This window comes from Geospiza fortis, unplaced genomic scaffold, assembly GCF_000277835.1.
Source record: "Geospiza fortis unplaced genomic scaffold, GeoFor_1.0 scaffold190, whole genome shotgun sequence".
Taxonomy (NCBI): Eukaryota; Metazoa; Chordata; class Aves; order Passeriformes; family Thraupidae; genus Geospiza; species Geospiza fortis.
The window spans coordinates 506,085-525,473 of NW_005054328.1; the positions used below are offsets into that span (position 1 = coordinate 506,085).

Here is a 19,389-nt window from a genome sequence, read left to right on the forward strand (position 1 = left end):
GCATGAAGAAATCCTTACACAATTGACACAGCTGAGAAGCACACAGACCATTTGGAGTAAATTTTACATCTAAATGATATTCAGTATAGAGACATCCTCAGTCTGCACAATGAATATAGTGTAATTTAAACAGTGCATGCAAATAACTGTAATGTATTATAAAATTTAATTGTACATATCAAACTAATAAAGATTTGGAGCAAGCATTCTCCAATAAACACCTTGACAAGAGCAGAAAATCTCAGTATGTAATAGCATAGATATTGAACTTGAATATTTTATGAACTTGTATTATTTATGTAAAGACAGCATTCCAAAGAAATATGCACAGCTGTCAGATTAAAAGTAATACAAGAGGAAAGTGGAAGTTTTCTAAAAGAAGTCTTATCAATAGCAGGGAAAACACTTGTAGTTGTTTGGATCCCTTATTTCATGGTGCAGTCAAGGCAGGACTGGAATTGTACCCCAGTGAGTTCACTTTAGCAAGGCACCTTTAGAAACAGAAGCAGTTCCCAGCTCCTCTGGATGCTAAGCACCTCCCTCCCTCCCTCCCTCCCTCCCAGGACTAGGTTTTGCTGAAAAGTTTAGAGGAGCAGACTAACAAGAGAAGCCATGTCTTGACTTTTTGTGTTAAAATTGGAAAAATTATGTATTATCATGTAAGATATAATAAGATGCATAAGTGACCAAGATTAAAACTTCCAAAACCTGTGCAACAAGTATTTTGATTCTTATCAATGGGCAAAAGCAATTTTCTCTATGCCATAAAGCTCTTGTTGTGTTTCATCATTCTGTTGGGTTACTGTTATATTTATGATTGTACTTCAGAATATTCAGATTGAGGTTATAAAAGTAAATAAATGGGAGGGCTCTATTTTTCCTGGGATACAGTGTGTGTATTAATAGCAGTTATAAGGGGAGGCAAAAGGATGCTTTTGATTCTTCAACCTGAAAAGTAAAAATGCTGATGAGAAAAGAGAAAGAAGTAGAATCTGGGACTGTAAGACAGAGAGCAGTGACTTGAAAAGTAGTTGGAAAAAGACAATAAAAGACAATCTGGTACTTGCTGCTCAGCTAGACAAGGTTTTGGCCATGTGCACGGATTCCTACTTCAGGATCTGTGCTTTTCAAATCTGTGGAGCAAAGAAGTGTGTTTAAACAGCAGTACCAATGTTATCCATGATAATGTAACATTACTCTTTGAAAAAAAATCCATCTGCTATTTTAAATCTCTACTGTGGCTCAAAGCTAAAATATTAATTTTTGTAATTTAGTGAATGGATATTTTTACAGTGATTATTTCTATGACTATATTTGTTATCTGTCCCAACAACCTGGCTCTCACTGCTAATTTTCAGCACCCACCATGTTGTCCAGGTCGTCCAGAACAACTACCAATTTGTGCCAAGACCATGGTGGCCTTGTAGCTACCTCTAGAGTCTCGTCATTTACTTTTCCCGAGCCCTGAATACTCATAAACAACCCTATTCAGGTGAACACATTTCAGGCTCTACCCTATTATATCTTCCAGGTCATGCTGCCTGATCTGGCTGGCTCTGGAAATGCAGGGGTAAACCACATAATCTCACATGCTTGTGGGAGCAGAGGGAAACAGGCACATTTCAGACAGGTCCTGGTAAGACAGAAAGAGAGAGTGAGATTGAGAAAACAATATGGGTGCATACCTACAGAAAATGTGAAAATCCTGCTCTGGAGTACAACTCAGTATGTGGCTTATACTTCCTAGGTGCTATTTGAGTTATTTTTGGAGCTCATCCTGCCTATCAGTATTGATATGCTGAACACATCCTCAGTTTTTAAAGAGAAAGTTCAGGACCAAATGTAGCATCTGAGTTTCTACATAGAGACACTGAAGCTCCAGCAAATCCCTCCCACAGCCACCTGCCCTGTGCAAGAGTGGAGCCTGGTTTGCCTGGTGTACCTTGCCTACCCTACTCTACCTAACAGGTTAATGTGTTTTCAGCTGATCAAGGACTTGCAATGTGGATGAGCTGTAGTGGCCCACAGGAAAACCTCAGAGGTGTTGGCCTTGGAAGGGAGGAAAGGATCTGTGGAAGTAGCTGATCTCTTCCACGCAGAGGCATTTGGGTGCAGCTTAGTGGCCGTAGATAAACAAACCCCAGTCCAAAAAGCTTACCAGGGAAAGCTCAGCCCCTTTCACTGTATCTCCTCTAAGCCCAATATAGTAATTCTTTCACTTTAGCCATGTTTGCTGTTTCCCTGAGAGCTTCAGAGAGGTTACTCTGATAGCTCTATGTTATGATTTCTCCTTGCCCTCCACCAGCTCTGCAGACCCAAAGAGCAAGGGCCAGCTGACCTCCATAGCATGTTTAAACACCCTGGGAATGGGCAGGCTGTGTGAGGGCTACAAAAGTCTTATTGTGATGAATAAGATCTGTCAAGATCTGTCAGTTTCAAATATCAACAATGTGCAACAGGAAGGTGAAAATTTTTTCAGAGCAGTTCAGTCTCCACAGCAGGTGGAGATGGAAGAAATATTTGCTTTTCATCTGTTTCCCTGAGCAGACCATGAAAAATATGCACGCAGACTTTCCAGGGGTGAATAAAGGAGCGCTGAAATGAAGGGGTAAACGCAGAATAATGTTGTAGCATGTACTTATGTGAAACTTTGTCAAATCTATTACTTTTTGGGAGAAAGTAATGTTACCCATTTAACTTAAGGTACATATTTTGAACTAAATTGAAAAAAAAACAGGACAATTAGTTTGAAGACAACGCATTTTATTGCACATGGAGGCTTTGGTGGAAGAAATTTAAAGATCATTGAGAACAACTATTATCATCTAGAAGACTAATTTCTGCTGTGTGACTGCAGAATTCACTCTAGATCAGCCATAATGCATAGAGAACCTGTAAAGGACTGGAAGCTCTTCTTGCTCAAGGGAAACATGAAAACTTCCAGGTGAAAATCGAATTGCATTTTAAAGGACATGGGATTGAAGCTTTACCAAATGGATGAAGTCTTTAAACTATTTCAAAATATTTACAGTACTTTCTAATCCTACAGTTGCAAGCCTAGAGTCTGACTGCCCAGAGAGGTTGTGGAGTCTCCTCACTGGAGATATTCAAGAACTATTTGGACACAATCCTGTGCAATGGGCTCTAGGAAGCAGGGAGGTTGAAACAGATGCTCCACTGTGGTCCTGTCCAGCTTAACTGTTCTGTGGTTTCCCAAAAAAATTTGCCAAGAGTTATTTCTGTTTCAGAACTGCTGAGATCATATGTTCTGTAAAGTCTGCTGTTTACTTTAAAGACATTTTGTGGTGAAAAGTAAGATTTTGCCAAGTCAAAATACATTATTATATTTTCGATATTAAGTATCTTAGTATTTATCATTTTTCTGTGGAATGCATAAAGAATATTTTCCCTTTTTTAAATTTTCTGTGAGAATTGTATCTTGTTTGGTAGTCACTCAACCTAACAAGGTGTCTGGAGGCATATTACCAAGTTTGTGGTTAGTAGACTGTATCACAACCTGTCTACATTCCAGCTGTGTAAAGGCTATTAAGAAGACATCTATTTTGTAACAGTTTCCCCTAATGAAGATCTTCAGGTTGCAGCCTTTTAAAGAGAAGTCCTTTCCAGTTTGTAACTGAGGAAGAGAGATTGGTTCTTCAATCAGAATAGTCTTTTTATGTTAGTAAATGAGAATGACCAGGTCAGATTGCTGTTCTTGGGTGAAAACTGCAAGAGAGGGCTTTGCTGTAAGTTATTCTAACTGTTGCTTCTTTTTCTCTGCTTTCAGAGGCTGGCAGCAAGAAGCTAAAGAGCACGATACAGAGAAGCACAGAAACAGGAATGGCAGCAGAGATGAGAAGTCGTATGGTTCGACAGCCAAGTCGAGAATCCACTGATGGCAGCATAAATAGTTATAGCTCCGAGGGCAAGTAAGTGGCATTAAAAATATCAGTAATGTAGGAGATGTTTCTAATGAAGTAGAAGTTTCTTTCCCATTACTTGGGATGTCCCAAACTCTAGCTGAAGGGAGTAGCTCTGTGTAAAGATTCTTCCTCTTGAAACATTTGAAAAACTGAACTATTTCAGGTACATAACACAAATTTCATGGAAATTGAAATTGAGACAGAACTTCTTAAGAATTCTTATTTTCCCTGTCACCAAGTGAGGCATTTTGTTCATCAAAAGACAACTAAATTAAGACTGCATTATTCAAAACAAAACACAGTGGTGCTTTTTCTTTGAGATATGTTGGGATTACCTCATAGTTAAACTTCAGATGTTGTATATGAATCCCTGTGATATGAAACTCTGTTCAGTAGTACTAGACACAAAGAAAGTTTAATTTGGAGTTGTTCCAAGTCTCTTATTAAGAGCTGTGAGCCCAGCTGCCCCATCAGCTGAAGTCAGACAGCTGTGGGGAATGGGGCAGCTGTTTCCATTCACTGCTGAAGTTTGACATGTAGGAAAGGAGAACAAAGGCAGTTCTGACACAAAAATGTGCAGGAATATTCCAGCATCCTCAGAGTTCTCAGTGGGACTCTTACTGCATGTGTCAAGGTGTAGTGGTTACTAGGGAATTCTTAGAAGACGACTCCCCAAATAAAGGGGAAAATGGGGGTGGGCAAATGCACCTTTATAGACCTGGAAAAAAATGAGAGATTTGGACTTCTTGGCTTCACTTTTTTGTATGCTTACTGTGTTACCACAGTTGCTAGTGCATATTGTATGAGGCACAAAGAGCCGAGGCTGCTGTGGTGGCAGTGGCAAGGGTCTGTGTAAAAGTGCTTCCATCATCAGATCTGCTCACCACTCTAATTTTTTTTGCAACACTGGAACGGGTTGCCCAGAGAAACTGTGGATAGGCTTATCATTGGGAGTGTTCACAGCTAGGTTAGATGGGGCTTTGAGCTACCTGATCTAGTGAAAGGTGTCCTTGTGCATGGCACAGGCATCAAAACTTGATGATTTTTAAGGTGCCTTCAAACCCAAACCATTCTATAGTTCTGTGATAATGCGAAGAATTTTAAGAGCCATGTAAGAAAAACAGGCTCCATCATTACTAATTCAAAACCAAAGCAGATAAAGACTAGATGAAGAATGAGGGACAAGAGTAAAATATCCCAGTGTTTTCCCCATTATGATTCCTTGACTGGCCATTACTTCTACCCTTTCAACACTTCACCCTGCCATTCTCCTTCCCTTCTCTTAGGCTGGAGTGTCAATCTGTAGGGCACCCGTTACCTTGATGACAAAGGGCAAATAAACTGGACCCTTCAGGGAGGAGCTGGGGGAGCCTGTTTCCCTGGTTAGCAGTGGAGAGGAGAGGTGGGAGCCCAGCAGTAAGGCTGAGGACATTTTCAGTGGAACAGCTTAATCCTCTGTTCCACCCTCATTGTGTGTAAATAGATTGGGCAGGGCTGGGGCAGCCAAGGTCTGGATATGGAGGTTGCAGCAGGCATCTGCAGGACAGAAAGGTAGAGCCATAAATTGCTGATTGGAGAATCAGCCTCTGAGTAAGGCAGTGAGGAAAGCAAGCTTGAGAAGTGACCTGGGTGCTTTCACCCCAGGTACCTTGTCATGTTCTTTTGCTTGACCCTTAACTGGAGTTTAATGGATTAGAATTAATACACATTAAGATTAATGTGTACTTCCAACCTTCATTATCATATGTATAGCCAGAAGTGTGATCTCAAGGGAATATTTTCAGTGTTGTTAGCAAGCCTCTGGCAAAATGTAACACATTTTTGGAAAAAAGGCCAATGAAACAAGCAAGAAATATCTCATAGCAGATGCAAGAGTGAAAGGATAGTGCCACTGGGGAGAGAAGCAGATAGTATCTTGGTGTTGAACTGAAAACCTTGAGATTCTTTTCTTCCTCCAACTAAATAAACCATATTAAAAAAAATCCAAACTAAATTTCTGTGAAAAAGCTTACCTTTTGGAAAATAAAGAGTTTTCTAAATAAAAACACTGTGCCAAGGGAAAGGCATGAAGCTGAATCAGGGGAGATTTAGGTTAGATGTTAGAAAAAGTTTTTCTGCCCAGTGAGTGGTCAAGCAACAAGCCTGACTGAGTTCAAGAAGTGTTTGGACATTGCTCTCAGGCACTTGGTGAGATTTTTGGGGCTGTCCTGTGCAGGGCCAGGGGCTGGACTTTGATGATCCTTGTGGGTCCCTTCCATGTCAGGCTATTCTATGATTCTGTGATATTTTCTGACCAGCTTCAGCCACCGACAGTCAATAAGTTTAATGCAGGCATAGAAAGAACAGTTAGTCTTCAAGAGAGGAATGGACTTTTTGTATGCAACTACTGGGTTTGAAAAGAACTGTGAGTTGAATGGCTGAAGCACACAAGCCTGATGTGCAGAATCCAAAGCTTTTAATACTAGGTGCTTTTGGTTTTAATAGGAAGTTTGTTATTATTTTTGCAGTCTAATAGGGAATCTCATTTGAAGAAGAAGTGGTGGATGGCCTGCTGGGGAATACATTGTCTAGACTTGGTTCAGAATCTGTTATTTATTTCTCATAATTGTTGTAAGGAAGTCAAAGCTGAGTCTTCCCACCATGGATCACTCTTTCTCTCACTCTTTGTTTTTTTTTTTTTCTTTTGTTATTTTTTGGAGATTGTATATCTATTTTAAAGAAAAAGCGGACACTATGGAATATAAGAAAGCAGCTTGGCAAAGTACACATTATAGCATCATAGAACAGCTTGAGTTGGAAGGGACCTGTAAAGGTAATTTATTCTAATCCCCTGCCCTGGGGAGGGCCATCTTCAAGATGAGGTTGCTCAAAGCCCTGTCTAACCTGGCCTTGAATGTTTCCATATACACTGTGCTGATGTGTTCAGTTTGTATTGTGACAGAGGGTGGGGAGCAACTGCAGATCCAGATTTGTCTGCCAGAATATTTTGGCTAGAGAGTGGCGTTAGGTTTAGCTCTAATCACCACTACTGCTACTACCTGCCAGTTTACTGCTTCATTAAACAGCTGCAGCTGTTTAATGTATAATTTAGTGTATACATCTGTTTTCCTTGTTTGTTCTAAGTGATGCGGATGGCATTTGGATCAATGTAAATCACACACTCACTAATGAAGAATAGGCTATGAAATTTCATGAAGCTTTTTATATTCTCTCATTTAAGGTCATTCTTAGTCTTTTTACCTATCAAGCTCTTCACTGCTCCTGGAGACCTCCTTAGCAAGACCTATTTTATGGACTACTGCAGGTTGATGTGCAGAGTTTCTCTACACTGCTTTGGGGTTCATGGGAAACAGATAATTCCTGATGCTGCAGAATGATTTGTGGCTGTGCATCCTGAGCTGCTTGCCTTGTATCAGTAGTACTTTTGTGGTAAATACTGTAGGATGACAGAAATTAATCCTGTTCTTATGCTTAACCAGCTTCCATTTTGTTTCAGCCTAATATTTCCTGGAGTACGGCTGGGCGCTGACAGTCAGTTCAGTGATTTCCTCGATGGACTAGGACCTGCACAGTTAGTAGGCCGACAAACACTAGCAACCCCTGCCATGGGTAAGAATGATATGTTCTCCTCTGTTAAATTAATAATAAGACAACTAACTAATGCACACACTGGCAGACTACAACACCAAAAGTATTTTTACCAAATGTCTTCCTCCATTGTCACCATGAAGGTCCTATCTGCAGTAACTGGTGATCCTATCATGGCAGCACCCAAAGTGGGGTGAGAAACTATTTGCTCCATTTGAGGTACTGGCTAATCTTATTTGCAATTTGAAGATGGGAGTTTTACTTCTCACACAAAAGTATTGTGACTTCTCCAGTTGTATCTCACTGCAAAATCTCAACTGTTCAGAGTTCGTATTTACTTGACACAGATTATATTGGATGTGACAGAGGGTTTCCAGCCAAACTGCACTTTTCCAAGTTGAGTTCATCTAACTCCAGAAAGTGAAATTTCTGGAAACATTTGCAATGACCAACAATCAGTCACTGATAAAGTCAGTGCTTGTCATGAGAGACACAAAGTCCTTTTCTACAACAGCTGCTGGGGGCTATCTGTGATGTTCTCTATTTTCCAGACCAGAGTGTAATTTCCTTTAGCAGCATTAGCTGTAGCTTGTTTATGAACAGGGTATGAGTTGTAGAAGGAGTAACAGACTGCAGAACTGTGTAATAAGTATCTTTGGACACATTTGGTGTTGGAGTTTTTTTGCATTTTTTTGCTTATATGTGAGCAGTTCTTAGACATGCTTTAAATGCTAATTGAGGAGTCCTTGATCCACTACTGTAATAATACTTCTCCTGCTGGAAATTATAAATGGCCAATGCTTCAATACAACTGTCTCGGTAAACCAGCTTTAGGAAGGGCTACTGAGACACATCTGAAAAAAGGAGAGAGAAACAGAAAAAAAATTGCAAAAAACCAGTGTTCCCTTCCCAACTGATGAGCAGAAGGAAAACTATATTGAGAATGCCCTGAGGACCCTCTAAGGCAAAACTTGATGTATAAATCCAAATGACTGCTACTAAAGCATTCATAAAACATCAAACTTATTAACATTTTTATTATTATTTTGGAATCAACTGTATTAGTGAGATTATCTGTACAATAAATATCTAAATGGTTTTATTGGCATGCATATAAGTGTCTACATTTCTTCTGTTTCTTTATTTTAATCTTGTTTTGTGACAAGATTTTTCTGCAGATAACTTGAGTAAAACGTTTATTTTCACTTTTTTAGAATTTTATCTACTATAGGCTCAAATTTTGGCCCAAAAAAGGCAGTCCACCATATTTTTAAACAATTTTTAGAAGATCTGCTCTGTGCTATCCTTTCATTAGTGACGATTTGAAGATGTTTGGATTATCGCTCCCCCTTCTGGTTACCTGTTGCCTGTTTTATTTTGGATATGAGACAGAGATGTGCTCTTAGGAAGGCTTGTTGGAATTTTCCTCTGAACTATTTTTAGTGCAAAACACAGCTGAGTTTATTCAAGCAAAGTTTAATTGATAAAAAATCTTTGTTGCTGTTCTGTCATACCTCACATACCAAGGTATACCAAGGTATAAACACTGCTTTAATATGCTGTTAGAGAAATATGTGAAAATCTCACACCCAATTAATTTCAAAATGCTGTTTCTCTAAGTCCAGATTCCAAATTCTATAGTTCAGGATCCGCTATTTTAGACAATCAGAGCTTAAATATCAAATATATACATACTCACGTGTTTCATGGATGTAGTTTATTTATTTGCTCAAGTGTCATGTAGCTGCTCATGTCATACTGTGCATTTTTTATTCTAAATGGCCTATTTTAATCTATTTTAATCTAAGTTAGAGTTCTACTCAGCTGATTCCATGATATATGAAAGCATAGAGATACAATGTTTTGAGCATCAGTACATAGTTTACTGCCCTTGTATTTTATTGATCTAGATCAGAACAGTGCTTAGTCTCAGAGTAAGCAGTTCCCTTTTTCTGCAGGAAATGTCATTTGTCAAAACTCAGGCAAGGAAACAAGTTTGACTGTTTAGAAATGAAAACAGTTTCTTTTTTTAACATGTTATGACATTTTAGTCACACCAAAAATGCGAATGGAATATTGATAAAAATTGAGAAATTGTCACCTTTGTGCTTGGCTGGAGACTTTGGAAGAAAAAATACCTCTTTTTAGTTGGTATGAACTGTATACCTAGAGGGAGAACCATGGTCCCTAAGTATATATTACTTAGTCCTTGTTTAAGGATGGAGAAGCTAAAGGGATCATCAGGAGACACAACAAACACAGTAATGCAGAAGAATAATACAAAACTAGTCTTTCTCACTCTTATAACTTCTCTCCTGTGCTGTACTGCTTCTCTAAAATGTGGGCTTCTTTCTTCTCCCTCTCAGGTGACATCCAGATTGGAATGGTGGATAAAAAAGGCCAGTTAGAAGTAGAAGTCATTAGAGCCCGTGGCCTCATCCAAAAACCTGGCTCCAAATCTACCCCAGGTATGGAAAAAAACTGTACACAGCAATGCTTCAAGAAGGGAGCAGCTTGTGCTAGTGTTCCTGTCAGTGTCAATAATTTACATAATGTATATTGTAATTACACTGTATCATTTTTTATAAGGACATTTGCTGAAGTTCTAGTTACCTCTAGAAACAATTATAGAGGAGATTTAAAATCAATACCCCAACCACTGCTTACTGTAAAACCTGGAACAGTTCTTTTAGATAACATTTAGTGAAGATGGTACTTTGCAATCTCTTTAGGAGCTAGAGATGAAAGTGCAACTTGTGTCTTTGTCATTGGAGTGGCAGAGTCTCAAAGGTTGCTTTTGCTTTGAACTATCTCTGATCCCTAAGCCTTTACAGAGAATCCAAAATAGATGTCAGTGACAGCTAACTCCTGGAAAAAGAAAATGTTTCTAAAATGACTGACATTAAGTGTAATTGTTGTTAGTAAGATCTTAGATCATTACATTCAAAGTTCATGAAAATCAAATTGATTTCTTCTGGGCTGTGTAATCTTTTTTATTAATATAATTGTATTCAGATTATACAGTTGCAAGGATAAAATGAAAATAATGTGTGTCATTTTCTTTCTACTCTGCTTCCTTTTAAGGAATTTGTCCTTCATTTCGGATGTGCACTACAAGTCCAAACATAACATTCTTGATGTTCTGTTTGCAGCTCCGTATGTTAAAGTGTATTTACTGGAAAATGGAGCATGTATAGCTAAGAAGAAGACAAGAATTGCAAGGAAGACACTCGATCCTCTGTACCAACAGACACTGGTTTTTGAGGAAAGTCCACAGGGTAAAGTCCTTCAGGTCAGTTTCTTCTTAATCCCATTTTAGGCTGTCATTTGGGGAATCACTTGCATGTTTACTTAAATTTAACAAGTATGTGTAAATCCATTTCAACTCACTAGCATTTAATTTTATAAATATCATTACAGACATCCTTGTGGATTGTGGTTTCAGAGCTGCAAAATGTCTTATTGCATTGAACATTTATCTTTTGTTGACTGTTGTTCCTGTCCTGCCATGAGGTTTTCCCATGAAAGGGAAGCAGTCATTCACTCTTGAGAATAACATTATCCTTACGTTAACACATATAACAGCAAGAGTGAACATACATAAGCACAGGTTTAAGTATAGAACCCTGTAAAAGCATGGATTTGAGGACAATCATGAACCTTAATTTTATGTTCTTCCAGGTAATAGTCTGGGGAGACTATGGCCGAATGGACCACAAATGCTTCATGGGAGTTGCCCAGATCCTTCTGGAGGAACTGGATCTGTCCAGCGTGGTAATAGGCTGGTATAAATTATTTCCACCTTCATCGCTAGTGGATCCAACATTGACTCCCCTGACACGTAGGGCTTCCCAGTCATCTCTGGAAAGTTCAACTGGGCCTCCCTGCATTAGATCATAGTAGCTGTCTATTCAAAACATCACCCAGGATAACAAGTGGAACCAGATATTCACATGACAAGAAACACTGTTGGAGAGAGACAATCACTTCTGTTTTTGCTTGTAGTAGTTATCCAAACGTATGTCTGTCTGTTGAGAGATGGCTTAAATTGACAGAACAAAGGTATATCACATACAGCTAATCTATTAGCAGCTACCACTGATGCTTATAATGATTAAAAAAAAAAAGAAAAAAAAAGAAAGAAAGGAAAAAGAAAAAAAGAGAGAGGAACATTTAGATTCGACCTAAGTCAAAGATGACCCAAACTGGAAGCTCTCACTCTGTTAACAATGTTGTTTTTTCACATTTTGAGAGAGCCCTCAAGCAGTGTTACCTTCCTGGTGTTTCAGCAGTTTTTCTGTACTTGTCACTTCCACTAGTTTTTTGCCACGTGATTCTGCTAGTTTTGTAGAAGTCCTCACAATGCTAACAGAGACCCTTCCTTTCTTTTTCTAAACCAAACAAAAAAGGGCTGAAGCATATCTCTGTAAGCATCGTTAAAGTGTTCAACAGCCACAGTTACAATTCCAGCGAGTTCAAATAGTTCCTCAGTTCTGGTATTTACAAGTCTTTCACGTGGGAACCCAAAACAAATGACCAATCTAAGTTATATTCTTAAAAATAAAAATCATCACAGTGCCACTTTTTCTTTGTAAAAAGCAGATATGTTTGCATTATATATATATATAAAATAACTTTTCTGTTTATGATGTTTTGCATGGAAGAATTTTGAAGAATTCTGCAACTACTGCTGGGGACTGGTATAAAGCAGCTTTAGTCTTAATTTTGACATTGAATATGTTACTGGTAATGCAATTTTCCTCCTAGAATTTGAGAGGAAATACTTATGTTTCTGTGTATAAATGTATATTTGACTTCCCAAAATGTTGACCAGGAATGAATTGAGCATATGACACTTTCAGCTGTACCCAGGCTTCTCTGATGTGTGTCGCTTCAGACACACCTGTCTGCCCTGGATAGAGCATGGTATGAGTTGTTCAATGTTTCACTGGAGATTCCAGTTGAAATATTCTGCACTTACTAATGTTTTTACCAAATTTTAGTTTACATTTCTTTGAGATTGATGCAAGCACAAGGCTTGATTTTTTAATGCAATATATCTTACTTTTTGGAGAAAAAAAAAATCAAATTTCAATTTGCTTTTTATTCATTTGAGTTCTTCTTGGCCTTGAAATCCCTTGTGATATTCTGTAAATGTGCGAAGAACTGCAGATTCCTGCAGGTGCATTGATATGTTTCCCCTCCTTTTACAGGCCATTGAATTTTGTGATCACACAAATAGAGCAGCATGACTTGGAACTGTTCAAAGCTGCATGCACGTTTTGTAAAAAGAGATGAAAAAGGTTATTTAATAATGTATGTTAGTTCCACATAGGCCAGCTTGTATGTTGCATGTACTTGTACAGTTTGCTCGTAATTACTATACTGAAGTAACCAAGAAATCTAAGCCATCCATTTTTCTTATAGACATTTTGCAGGTTTTAGCCAGGCTAGGTCTGTGGGTCTGGTGCTAAATGTCTATAGATGGACTTTATTTTTTACCCTATGGAAAACGTGATGTAGTACGGACCAAATTCCTTCTAATAACTATTTTGGTGTAGATTCCTACTGTGGGGCTGTAACACATGTAGAAACTGTGTACACACTAGGTTTTAATTCATAGACATACTGCCTGCACCAAGTGAACTATTTATTATTACTCAACACATGGGAATTATTCTGCCCATCTTTCCATAGGGCACAGATTGGTTACTGCTCGACCTGCTGAGCAGGAAGAACTCAAGCATTGGTGCACTACTACTAGATCCTGTTCTGTCTTAGTGGACAAAAACCAACTAGCTATAATTCGATAGTATCTTTCTATTTTGACCACTTGTCTTAACACTCCCCTGTGCTTTTAAATGAACTTCCAACTCATGTTATGTAAACATGTTTAATAAAATTTCCTTTTCATGTCCAGTGTAGTAGTTGTGCTCTCTGTATGTTCTGAGGTTCATCTGTGATTCTGCTTGCTGCAGGACTGTGTGATACGTGTTAAGGAACAGTAAAATAAGTAATTTCTATGGTTCTTTTGATTGCTGTAATAGTGTATGTTGAAATCTGGGGCCAAAAACTGAGGCCTGGTGAAAGTCATGTTTGGTTGGCTTCCTTTTCCCTGAGAAAGCAGCCAAATTGTGCTCTCATTTGTTGAAGCAGACAAATTGATGTTACAAAAAAAAATTAGCCAAATTATTACCTATTGAAATCAAATCAGTTTGTTGGAGAGGAATGATGCTGTGACTGCATGTAGTAGGGCAGTGGGAATGATACAAGTCAGGCACCAGGGCTCCACTTGGTGTGTGCTGAGCCTTTAAGATACAAGAACAACTATTGGCCTTTGGCACTTTTTAAAACCATGAACATGCCCTTCTATTGTGATGCTGTTATAAACAATGCTTTATAGAAATTTACCTGAGAGCAGAATTTGGCACTAAAATTTTGCTAGAGAAGCAAAGATTATGTACTTTTATTTTTAGTTTTCCATGTCCCACAGATATCTGATCACAATTTAATAATAACATAACGACAGTATTGCCTCACTTTGAACACTTTTGTTTATTACTTTATTTAATTGAATACATGGTTAAGATACTGAAAAAATGACTAATTAAACATGGTAAATCTCTGAACAAAAGGCATGTTATTCTGTGTGGTGGGAGTGATCTGTTTAAATACAGAATTTTTCATTTTGTTGCAAAAAGCCCTCAACTTTATTAATCTCATTACTTTGACCACTGTGTCTAATACTAAGATATCTTTTTCTTTCTGATCCTGAGAAATAAATGAAGTCCAGCATTCTGGACCATTGCTGATCTCCCCCCAGAGGACATAAAATATGGCAGCAAAAGAACATGCTGAACTATTTCCTTTATGGTGTTTCTGATGAACAGGGATCATAAATGCCAAAATTTCAGGAATGAGGTAGTAGAGCATGCTAGGTCAGACAAGTTTTGTGCTGGACTCCTTTCCCAGGGACTGCTGCCTTTTAAAAACTCATTGCTGACTGTTGGGATTATAATACATAAATAAACCAGCTGAAGTTCCCCCTTGGTTTTCCCTTAAGAAGGCTGTACTCCCTTATATATATGTCATGCAGGGGAAGAGCAAAGATTATTAAACTCATAATCCCTGTCATATAATCACACAATTCTTTTCTTTGTGATGCGTAAATTCTAAAATTTATATTCAAATGCAAATTTATGTCCCTCTTTGTGGGCAAAGGAAGAAGCTTTTGGCCTTAACCTTTGTGTTAGAGAGGCATCATATGCTGTGGGTGGATAGGAAAAAACAGAGCTTCACAACCTCATGTTTTCATAATTCACAGAGAAATTACATGTACAGTTTGGCTGCCTGTTTTCTCAGAAGTCAGGTTCAACCCAGATATACACAGAAGTCAAGTTCAGAGAGGGCTTTCAGTGGCTGTTCTGTGTCCCCCAAGGTTTTACTTACAGCCTGTAACTTATCCTCAATGAAGCTGTCTGTTCGCAGCTCCTGTGGAGTCATTTACTCCACTATATGCAGCCCATTTAACTCAAGGAAAAGGAGTTATGAGATTTTTACTCTTCTTTTGCCATAAATGAAGAAAGTCACCTGACAGTCTTTCTTTAAAGCCCCAAATGCTCATTCTATCATACCCTGCAAGCATAGCAGAAAGCAATCTGCAAGAAAGTTTGCTGTTGTCAAAGGACGAGATTTCTTTCTCAAACCAGATGATGAGCATTCTGGTTGTTGTAAGTGATTAAAAACGATTCTAAGAACTATCAAGAGTAGAGTCTCAATACTTCTTCCAGTCCATTGGCTACTCTCTAGGAGAAGAAAATGCACAGGTCATGCATGAATTTTCTCAGTGTTTGCAGGAATGACCATGTATGCTGGTGGTTAAATACCATGCTTATGAAAGAGGTTGTGTGTGGCAGGCATGTCACACAGATCAAATGGTCTTCTGAGTTTTGTGGTCCAAACTCCCCCTGGGGTGCTAAGACAGGAGGGGAAACTGCCTTCTGGGTGATGCTAATTAATCAGCTGCAGACCCTGGTCTAATGAAATGCTCCTTAGTTAAGTATTTTCTAGTCATTGGTATGTTTTGAAGCCATAGTTTTGAATTGGGACATAAAACCTTATACATTCTGCCTTGGCAAATCAAAATGTCTTAGAAGGTACTGAGGGAAAGGGCATAAAGTTGTCAAAATCTGTAGACTGGAGTTTAGCAATACAGAAATTCAGATAAGGCAAATATACAGCTGTATGTTTACCTCTGCTAGTATGAGAATGGCATTCTCAAAAGCCAAGTCTTTTGGAGGTTTCAGCTACTTGCTGCTAGAAGAGTGACACCTAAGAATTTCACAGAAATTTTTAGATTGTCTCTGGAAATATTGTTTTCCAAAGGTGATGAGCAGGAGCTCATTATTAGAATGCTCTTTGGACAACTCGGAATTATTTATTCTGATTACTTTTAACACGTCTACAGCTTCAGAGCCCTGCCAAAAGGCAGTTACAAATCAGTAGTGGCCCACGTGGTGAAGCAGTGGTCTGCAGTGAACGGCTGTGTGGTATCACCCTCTGTGTGGATTTTCATTAAGTCTGAAATAATTATTTTCAGTCAAGACTGAGTCTTTAATTCATATTTCCTTCTCATTTATATCAGTGAGATTTACTGTGTGACTTTAAGAACCTAGTTAGGGGTTTCTGAACTCATCAATTTTTGATGAACTAAATGGGGGTAGGTGTAATTCCCCATTTCAAAGATATTGCATAAATACAGATAGACCAGAATACAGATATTCAAAAAGCATTTGTAGGTCCTCAGGGATATAAATAACATAAGAAGGTTTCATCTTCTCCTGGCTCCCAAAGCATTTTTTACACTGACCAGTATCAGGAAGGAATATCTTCTGTATTGAACCTTGTCACCCTATTTCAGCTACAGCCAAATAAAAGTTCCTGAGCCAAAGCAAAATGCTGATTTTTTTTTTTAGTTTATGCCAACACCTATACAAATAATTTTAATAGAGAAGATGTCTCATGTTCCAGGCTCCTACTCTTCAGGAAGTACAGCATCACTATCACCTCTGCATTTCCAGCACCTTCCCATTGTCTGGTCTGACTGGCCTAGGATGCCTCATTGCAGCAGGTCTCCACAGAACCAAGATGCCCATGTCCATGCTAGACCAGTGATTATAGAAGGCAGAATAAAAACCCCATTTTCATACAGAGGTCAGTAAGACAATCCTAGATATTTTAAGAACTTATGTCATGCAATTTAAATCAAAAATTAAGATTTTCAAATCCAGCAAATATTGTAAAATAGCAATTCAATTAAATGCTACAGTATATACCAAAAAGATTTCCTTTGAAGTCTGTTTGATAACTGCAAAGTTAGAAGCCAAAGCCAGCAGCAGCATTATACTTGGGCTGCTGTCTCTTAAAGCTGCAGCAAAAGAGAGAGCAAACAAACAGCATCCTCCAGTTTTAGAAAGGGGTGCATTTCTTCCAAAGTGACACACAGGGTCTGAGATTAAGTTAGCAACCCTTAAACCCTTAAGCACATAGGAATAGCAAAGCAACACACACACACACACACACACACACACACACACACACACACCAAAAAACAACAAAAAAACCCCCCAAAAAACCAACAAACAAACTACCAAAAAACCACCATCTTAAAAAACATACAAAATACTTTCTTAGGATTTTGAAGGCCTGAGAATGCAGCCCTGAACCAGACAGGGAACATCTGCATTTGGAATGAGTCCCCAGGTATCCCTCATACTACAGGTCAGAAGGACTGGATATCTGTTAGCAGTCAGGGCTACACAGGCAATTTTTTCTAACAGAGCAGTTTTGTACAGCCTGCCCATGCCTTTTTCTCTGTAGATGGTCTGACACATGCACTGCCTGTGAGATTAACTTAAATGGGATGTAAAGGTGAGTATATTTAATCTCAAATTCTATGTTGTGTAAAAGAGTTTTTTGCATCAGCTCTGATAAAGCTTCATGTATGATGGTAAAGAAGGCAGGTGATGGGTAAACCAGTAAGTCAGAAACAGCAGAGGATGAACCTGGGAAGCATAGAGGGGAGGAAGGAAGGAACAGAAATGGTGCCTCTGTTCACCTGGGAGGACCAAAAAGGGAGACCCAGGGAAAAACATATGGCATAATTGCTTGGCCCCTGTCTTTTTGATTGAAAGTCTCAAAAAGAAGTGGCCACTCTTTGAAGCCTTATAGATGCAGTGCACATCTTCCTGAAGGGTCAAGGGATTTGGCCCAACTTCACTGCATTCAGTAGGGCTTGTCAAAGTGATATCATGCACTGTTAGTTGACAAGGTGGTGTAGGGTCACAGGTTGGACTTGATGATCTCAAAGGCCTTTTCTAACCTAGTTGATTCTGTGATTCTGTTTTACTTTCTGACAGGTGACTCTCTAGGAGTTAACCAGGACGGAGAAGTAAGTTAATGGCACAAATCTTTTTAGTCTCAAAAGGCACATAAAGTCTGTAATTGCTGGGAATAGGAAGCACCAACAAGCATCTCACAGGCACCTTGAGACTGGCTTCTTTTGATTCTTTTTATCTGGTAGGAAAAAGGCTCTGAGATTTGTGAGACAGCTGAAGTACAGTATCTGCTCTTCTAAAAAATGTAAGAAATTTTCTCATTCCCTCCTCTTGCCCTCTTCCTGATCATTGCTCTTGCAAAACTGTGAGGCAAAATTTAGTGGAGTTTGGTGCCTGGACTCAGCTTTCAGGTGTTCTGCTCCAGTGCTGCCAGCAGCACACTTGATCCCCAAGCCTATTGGTGGAACAGACCAGCAAACCTAAACCATTCATATTAAAACAAATAATGCAACCCTCAGGCCTTTTTTATTCATCATGTGCATGAAAAGACAGAGGGAAAGAAACACAGCAAATTTTCTTTTGTTGGGGAGCTCAAAACATAATTAAATTCCAGCTGCACCAGACGTCACTGCTGTGCTATCCATATAAAGCTTCAGCTCCACTATACATGCGGGCTTCTTTGTTAGGTGTCTGTTATGCCATTCTTAAATCATGCTTCTATAAAAACAAACTCCAAAATGTAAAAAGGGAGAGGGAGATGTCGCCATGGCAGGGTTTAAACTTCCTCTTTGTTCTTTACATGGGTATCTGCCCCCAACCTCCCAACACTAACACTCATCTCAGTCTTGTTCTCCCATCACTTTTTTGCATGATACCAGCTCAGAATCTTGTTATCTCCAAAGAATACGTGTTGGATTTGACAACATTTACATTTCTTCAGAGAGTGAAAATGAATGAAGTCAGAAGAGAACTGTTGAATACCTCGCCTCTCTGGGGCTGCTCTTCAGTTTGCACATGGCTGCTCTCATGGCTGGTTTAATTCCACTTTTCTTCCCCCCCTCACGTATCTCATGCACACTGTGCATTTTTATGGACTCTGTATTTGCTTTGTCTGCGCTGTAGAACATGGAACTCGGCCACTTATTTCAATGAGGCCGAACCCAAAGCACTTTTGTGACAAGAGGTGGCTGACACACACAGCGCACACAGTGTGGCAAGGCTCTTCTGGTGTCAATACCCAAAGCAGGAGGCCAGTCAGCCATGCCAGCTATGCAAAGCATAGGGCTTCATCTGCCTTTCAAGGAGGCAACGATCCGTGTGGCAGCGGCAGAGGTGGCAGCCTGTCTGTGACAGCAGGACACCGCCTGGCTCGCGGATGAGCCCCTTAATTTCTTATTTTCATCATGCAAACGCCCTGGCAAGCAAGAGCAAAAGCTGGCACGTTCTGGAAATCCGCGGCTCCAGAAGCGCCGCCGGAGAGCAGGGCTCTGGGCTGTACCAGCCCAGGTGGCCCTGAGGCGGTTGAGGGGGAGCGGGATGGG

At 39.3% G+C, this 19,389-nt stretch overlaps 1 protein-coding gene across 26 annotated transcripts in view; it reads left to right on the forward strand.

Annotated features, from left to right (window-relative positions):
- The window catches only part of RIMS1 (regulating synaptic membrane exocytosis 1), a 191,591-nt gene extending 177,451 nt beyond the window's left edge, over positions 1–14,140 (forward strand). For all 26 annotated transcript variants that reach the window (XM_031057153.1, XM_031057154.1, XM_031057178.1 and 23 more), the window contains 5 exons: positions 3,788–3,929; positions 7,420–7,532; positions 9,878–9,979; positions 10,664–10,803; positions 11,193–14,140. In XM_031057153.1, coding sequence (XP_030913013.1) covers positions 3,788–3,929; positions 7,420–7,532; positions 9,878–9,979; positions 10,664–10,803; positions 11,193–11,411 — 716 coding nt within the window. In that variant the 3' untranslated portion in view covers positions 11,412–14,140. The remainder of the gene's footprint in view (positions 1–3,787; positions 3,930–7,419; positions 7,533–9,877; positions 9,980–10,663; positions 10,804–11,192) is intronic.
- Positions 14,141–19,389: the final 5,249 nt, after the last annotated feature.